Source organism: Vigna unguiculata, chromosome 3 (genome assembly GCF_037176805.1).
Source record: "Vigna unguiculata cultivar grain cowpea cultivar isolate G323 ecotype 2 chromosome 3, ASM3717680v1, whole genome shotgun sequence".
NCBI classification, from domain to species: Eukaryota; Viridiplantae; Streptophyta; class Magnoliopsida; order Fabales; family Fabaceae; genus Vigna; species Vigna unguiculata.
The window spans coordinates 28,311,315-28,318,694 of NC_140794.1; the positions used below are offsets into that span (position 1 = coordinate 28,311,315).

The 7,380-nt window shown below is 33.3% G+C and overlaps 1 protein-coding gene across 6 annotated transcripts; it reads left to right on the top strand.

Moving 5' to 3' along the window:
- Nucleotides 1-565: 565 nt before the first annotated feature.
- On the top strand, nt 566-6,403 carry LOC114177825 (Glutathione S-transferase family protein). Of its 6 annotated transcripts, none has more exons than XM_028063392.2 (6): nt 566-852; nt 1,223-1,447; nt 1,544-1,720; nt 1,822-2,046; nt 2,164-2,292; nt 4,804-6,109. In XM_028063392.2, the coding sequence occupies exons 1-6, from the start codon at nt 772-774 to the stop codon at nt 4,924-4,926; spliced, it is 960 nt and encodes a 319-aa protein (XP_027919193.1). In that variant the 5' UTR covers nt 566-771; the 3' UTR covers nt 4,927-6,109. The 6 variants fall into 6 exon arrangements, with proteins under 6 accessions (XP_027919193.1, XP_027919187.1, XP_027919189.1 ...); XM_028063386.2 differs by having other exon boundaries at nt 567-852; nt 6,020-6,403; XM_028063388.2 differs by having other exon boundaries at nt 607-852; nt 1,179-1,447; nt 6,020-6,403.
- The last annotated feature ends 977 nt before the right edge of the window (nt 6,404-7,380 follow it).

Below are 7,380 nucleotides of genomic sequence, written 5' to 3' on the forward strand. Positions count from 1 at the left end.
GATGAAAAAAATGTTTATGTATAGTAAATATTTGTGGGTTTAATCCCACCCATTAAAATTTTAGAGATATAAAATTGATTTGATGACTTTGAAGATGAAAGTGGAAGAGATTGCGGATTTAATTCTTCCAACAACAAAAAACTAACCACCAATATTTTCCATAAAAAAATAGATGTATAACTAACGTTGTCGAAAAGAAACATATATAGTAGATATGCAATGTTCAATACTTAAAAAATAAATCATGCAAGAATATTAGGTTTTCTTTCACCACTTTTTTTCCTAGTTTAGTTCTACAAATTTAACTTTCAATTGTATCAAACATTTCTTTTTCATTTTTTAAGTGAGTTTAAGATATTTAAGAATTAAAAGTTTGAATATGTTTTGAAACTTTTCAAAATTAAATTCTAAAGTACACGTAAACAACAAAAAATATCAAAGTGGCTTAAAAAGTTTATTGAACTTTAGGTTATCATTGTGATGTCCAGCGTGCAAGGTTGCTTTGAACGAAAGGAAACAACAAAAACAAAACGAAACGTTGCTTCGTGGATACTTTCATAGCTTAATTATTTGAATTGATTTTTTATTTTCTTTTCGGTTTCTGCACACTCCTCACTAAAATAGTAACATACACTTACAAAGAATGTTTTAAGATGAGTTTGAAAATGCAGTAGCTATTATTGAAAGTTCCATATGCAACAATATTTTCGTCTATTATTTATTGTTAGTGTTTGTCTATTTGCATCACCAAATGCATGGATTCATTGAATCATGTTGTGTCTAAGATCATCGCCACGCTTCAAAAGCACTTTTCCCTTCTCTGACTTTTGTTACAACTACTACCACTACAAGGTGCGTTTCATCAACCAATCTCTCTTTTCCTCTCTTCATTTTAGGTATGCAATACTCATGATGGGAATTCTTGTTCTATGTCAAAACTGTTGATTCTTATCAAAACTATCTGCTTATTGGTTATGTTCTTTATTTTGTCTGCCAAGAATTTTCTTACACAGGATTACCAAATTAGTTTATTGAAGAAAAGATAATTGTTACTACTACTGTGTATGCTTGTTTGTGAAATTCGAATCCTTTACGTATGTGTATGTGGCTCGATGCATGAATTACAACGAATTTCTTGCTGAACTAAATTTTGTTTTGCTGCATTTTTTACTTTGAAGATTTGTTGCTGTTTGTGATTGGTTCGTAAAATATATTCTGTTAGCATCTTGTTGGGATGGCACGATCTTCGATGGATGAGATTTCAGACTCTGGAGCATTTGTGAGATCTGCTTCCACTTTCAGAAACTGGATTTCAAGTGACCCGAATTCGCCATTTCCACCGGAATCAGGGAGGTATCATCTCTATGTATCATATGCTTGCCCTTGGGCTTCTAGGTGCCTTGCTTACTTGAATATCAAAGGACTTAACAAAGCCATCAGTTTCTCGGTTAGTTAGTAGCCTTCATGATGAGTGTTTTTCAACTGGAAAGAATACATGCTTACTTCATTACGCGATTTCATTTCCTTCGTGTTGAATGAACAGGCAGTCAAACCCATCTTTGAAAGGACTAAAGAATCAGATGAGTATAAGGGGTGGGTTTTTCCTGATTCAGAAACAGAGGTGCCTGGAGCTGAGCCTGATAGGTTGAACGGAGCAAAGAGTATTAGGGAGCTTTATGAAATTGCAAGTGCTAACTACACCGGGAAGTACACAGTTCCTGTATGAAGATACTATACTCTGTCTTCTTTCATGATTTTTTTTTATTTGCTTTGTTGGGTAGACTTTTTTTATTACCAACTAATGAATTTTGATCTGCACAGGTGTTGTGGGATAAGAAACTCAAGACAATTGTTAACAATGAGAGCTCAGAGATAATCCGCATGTTTAATACTGAATTCAACAACATTGCAGAAAACCCCTCCATTGACTTGTACCCCGCTGATTTAAAAGCCCTAATTGATGAAACCAATGAGTGGATATATGATAGTATAAATAATGGTGTTTACAAGTGTGGTTTTGCAAAGAAGCAAGAACCACACAATGAGGTACGAAGCTATTTTTAACCTTTTTCTAGCAACTGTTGGTTCTTTAATGTTTGCACTTGTTTAAAAACTTGTGTATTCGGTGACTGCGAATGTTTATCTGATGCTTTCTTTCTGCAGGCTTCAAGACAATTATTTGAATCTCTGGACAAATGTGAGAATCTATTAAGCAAGCAACGCTATATATGTGGCAACACACTCACTGAAGCAGACGTTCGCTTATTTGTCACTCTTATCAGATTTGATGAGGTAAAGTGTGCGTATGGGTATTTATTTTAGACATTTGGGAATATATTACTTGTATTATACGAATTATAACACAAGAACTAAAGCAGAAACAAAGCAAAGAAAAAAAACAAATTAACTTTGTCCTCGGTCTTTCATAAAATTTAATTTCCACACCCTTTTGTTCTTTTAAGTGATACAAATTGATCACGAAATGCTTAGTCTTTGCATGAAAAGCAAGATCTTTTGTTGTTACAGTTGCAACATGATTATCTGCATGGTTTGTTCTGGCTCATTTTGTTTCATATTTTTATTTGCTAGCATTTTTCTGATCCAAATTGCTTGATTTCTATATCATTTTTTCCTACATGTTCTTCCTTCAGATTAAGTTTGTCTAATTTAACCTATGGCACTTCAAATTCTTAAGCTTTCTATCGCCACAGTCCATTTTCCCTTGCCTCAAATTAAATCACTAGTTCCAATTTTCTTTTTAGAAACAATAGTTTTCTTATCACTGTGAAGAGCTTGTGGTTATTGGTCATGTGGTTTGTGCAGCAAATGTAAATCAGCCATGAATCACTAAGAACTATTGAGTGCTCTATGCTTCCAAGTTTACCACAGTTTCCACACTCAACATTAGGCCTCCACCAACACTTTCTTTGTGGGTGGTTCATCTTTAGTATGGACATTATTTATAAATCTCGTCCTTATTTTTGTTTTTTTTGTCATTGTTAGCTTTGTCACTCTTCTTCTCATTGTTGCTCTTCCTTCTTCCTGAACCTTCTGTTTGAGCTTGGAGAGCACCCATCAGATTGTTTTTTCTCTTCATTCTCCTTTTTTTCTCGTGTGTGCAATGCATTTTCAATTCTTTTCTAAAGCAAAGAAGATATGAAAAAGCATCATTATATAACTTGCATTTCCAATTACGTTGACACCCCAAGTTGTATCAATCATTTGCAGCATATCCAAATTTTATAAAAAAAATAACAAATACAATTCGAATGGGGGATTATCCCAAAACCCATTCAGAAAACAAACCTAAAACTAGGTAGATTCCATTTGTTCCTATAGAAATCAAACTTAATAGAACCAAGAATACGATCCACCTCCTAGTACATTCGCATCTTACCATAAAAGAAGCAAGTTTATCAATTCAATAGTTTAGCTCCCAATATATGTGAGACACCAAGGAATTGTATGTTTATACAGCAAGGAATCTCACACTCTTAAGCTTTTACAACATATTCTTCTAACAGTTACGAAGATACAAAATAACTGTATGTTGGTCGGAGAAAGCTTTCACCACCAACATAGAATCACTTTCATGCCATAGGCTATGCATCCTTCTCAATTGCTATTTCAGGAGCACGAATAGCACTAAATATTTCTGCAAATGTAGCTGTTTTCACAAGCTCCTTTATATAGCATATCTCTTATATTTCCAAAACCCAAAATCCCAACACCAAGATTGAGGATAGCCCATACTGAATCATCAACTATTTTGTCCCAACCAAGTCTAATCATTGAAACCCTATTCATGTCAGTATCAAATTTAATTCACAAGCCATTATTCCTGCGAAATTTACATACTTTACTTCATGTGACCAGACCACAAAAGTTTATCATCTAAGAATGAAGCAATTTAAACAGACTAGTAGGTTACTGATAAACCTGAAACTGTGTAGCAACAAGCTCTGAATGACATAAGTATACGTTTCCCTTCACATGTATGACAAAGAGCTACCTTTTCACTTTTCTTACTTATTTTTAACCGTCAGCAAGGGTTTGTAAATACTACCTACGAGGCTTACCTTTAATCAGAGGTACACCAAGTTAAACAAAGGGAAGATCACCCTGTTTGAATCCAAGAAAGGAAGAACATCTCTCTTTCCTAGTTGCTGTCCAATTCAGCACATAAAACTTTGGTTTTGGTGGATTAATGGCTTTGTAATAAGTGGTATTAGGGGTCTGTTAGCAAAGTTAGAATTATAGAAAAAACAACCCGCTGATACCATCAGTACCAGCAGCACTTTTATTAAGCAAAAACTGCATGACTAACCTCCTCCATAGTGGTAATCTTATACCAATGTTAATATCACCTCATCAATCGAATTATTATCACTATATTCATTATTACTGAAAAAGATAGCAAAAAAGTAATTAGCACCATGATCCTCCAAGTCGTTGTTGTCACTGATATGTCTATCCTCGATTTTTCAAAGAAGAGGTATGTTTCATTGCTTGATTAATATTGACAGACCGATGAAAAAGGGAAGTGTTTTTTCACCCTCAATATGCCATGTAGATCTAGCCTTTTCCCTCCACATTTCATGTTGGACAAAGCATTTTTTTTTTCTGCAAAATAAAGTCATCATTTTCAGCATGAGAATCCAAGTTTGTTTGAAACCTAGCCAGATTATTCATAGCATTAGTGACTGTGTCATTCACATTGCCAAAGACATTTCTGCTCCAATCAATAAGCCTTCTCTTAACTTTTATCATCTTTTGATTCAACATATATGACATCCAAACCAGGAAGTATTCCAAGCATCGGAGACCAACTTCTCACAATCAGGCTGTTGCAGCCACGTAGATCAAACTTTAAAAGGCAAAGAATTCCTTTTGTTTGATTCTGACAGAAAAAGAACAGGAAAGTGATCAGAAAGGTATTTAGTTTAAGTATTACAAGAGATACTATTCCAGGAAACAATAAAATCTGAATTGCAGCAGGCTCCATCAAGGCGTTTGTCAATCCTAGCAGAGCCAACGCTACCATTGGTCCGAGTGTATAGCCAATAGTGGGAAAATAATGCAGATGATTCCCATCTATATAAGCTCCAAATTCTTTAACAGGAAGCCTAGCCACAAAATTGGAACAGCTATGCTCATGACTATCTAGGACCACATTGAAATCACCGATAAAACATCAAGGACCAGGATTAGTACTCACAAGAATAGATAAATCATGCCACAAGGATCTTATCTACGCTTGATTAATATGTGGATGCATAGATGGTAGCAATATGAGAAGTGACATTAGCAGCAAAAGAAAGGGTCACAAATTGATCGAAAAAGCTCAGCTACTTAACATTATTAGTAAAACGCCATATATTTGAAATTTCCCCAATATTTTGAGTAAACAACTGAAATTTTCAAATATCTCCAAAAGTTGACCTCAAATTATCAGTGCTAACAAAGGGTTCAGCAAGAAACAGAAAACTTGGTAGTTAGATGAACAAATCTTTTAATTGGGACTTCTTATTATTCCCAATGCCCCTAATATTCCAAAGTAAATCTTTCACCATTGGTAATATTGAGATTTTCACCCCTAGCTTGCGTTCAAATGAGTAAAGCCTCCTTTTAGAACTCAAAATTAAATCAAATCGCTGGTAGACCCAAGTTAGTGAGTCTGTGTTTCGTGACCATTTTTCTTGTATAAATATGGAGTTTGTCCTGTCATAATCTTATTCCATTTCTATCGTGAGATTAAAAACTCAATTTTCTACCCCAGGCTTGGAAGGTACATAGTTGTTGCTCTGAGTGTCGTCTTCCAAATGTAAACATAAAGAGAAGAAATACATTTTCTATAGTTCAGACTAGTCTGTTTTTCCTGCTTTTTGTGTAATGCTTTACTCTGAATCAGACTAATGAAAACAAATCATCTCAGTTAGTTCATTGTTTTACAGTGGCTATAGATAATGAGAAAAATATAAACTTCTCACTTCAAGTAATTGACCTCTTATTATTGTAGGTTTATGCAGTTCACTTCAAGTGCAACAAGAAGCTGCTGCACGAATACACAAATCTTTTCAATTACACTAAAGACATTTTCCAAATTCCAGGCATTAGTAGCACAGTGAACATGGAACATATCAAGTTGCATTACTATGGAAGCCATCCTTCTATCAATCCATTTGGTATTGTTCCTGTTGGGCCAAATATTGATTATTCTGCTCCTCATGACAGAGAAAGGTTTTCTGCATAGGTGGTTGTTTTGTATAATTGTAAGATTTTTATGAGAATTTTCCTGTATCTTCCAAGTGATTTGCTTTGTTGAAAAAAGTGCAGAATCAACTATGCTTTGTTGAAAAACGTAATTTCAAAATAAACTGAGGCAGGTCTCTGATTGTGAGTATACCTCTAATGTTACAATTCTTCTGTGATCGAGCTTCATTGATTTGTTTGTCAAAACTGTTTGAATTGTAGCCAGACACATCCCACAAATCATATTATTAAATGGGTTGGAAAGATCACCTGTATTTGGTGTTGGAATTTGAGCTCGACAATTTAGCTTGTTGGATCTAAAAGAAAATGATAAAAGTGATAGTAACTAAGGTACAGTGATAGAAACCTTTAGGAAAGAACTTGAAGAACAGAAATTCACCTGGAAAGAGTGCCATGTGATCAACTAGTTCTTGTTGTAGTTATTATTATCAGCTATCATACCAGATATTATATCTATATGCAATTAAATTGTACAATTTTTATTTTTACAAATAATAGAGATAACAAAGAGAATAGAGAAAATGTAGGTTATATGATGGAAACATAGAAAGAGGGAGAGAAAATAGTGGCATTATACTGTCAGGAACTCTCTTCTCTCTTCCTTGTATCACTCGTCTTATCTTTCTTCTGTCCTTGTTTGTGTACTGAAAAAGTTGTATAACTTTTTGTTATAATTGAGTGAAAATCTGTGGTTTCTGAGTTTGCTCTGTTCTGACATAATTTGTAACAGTGTATTAGCATACTTCGAATCTAATAGCCTCTTAAAATCGTGCGTTGGAATTTCAGGTTCTCCAAATATAAAAGATATATTACATAAAAAAGTTTGTAATTTATTTTATTTATACCAGTGAAAATATATGTACTACTCTTTTTAATAACAAAAAATAATGAAAATATAATTATAAATATAAATATAAATAATTTTTAAAATTTAATTGTAGATAATTTTTATTTTTTTTATTTAAAAATATTAATTAAATTTTAAGAAAAAAGTTGTTAAATTTTAAAAATTAATTAAGTTTAAATAAAACAAAAATTTGAAAGATGAAAATGAAAAAAAAAATACAAAAAAGAATCTCTTGTATATAAAGAAAAAATACAATACAG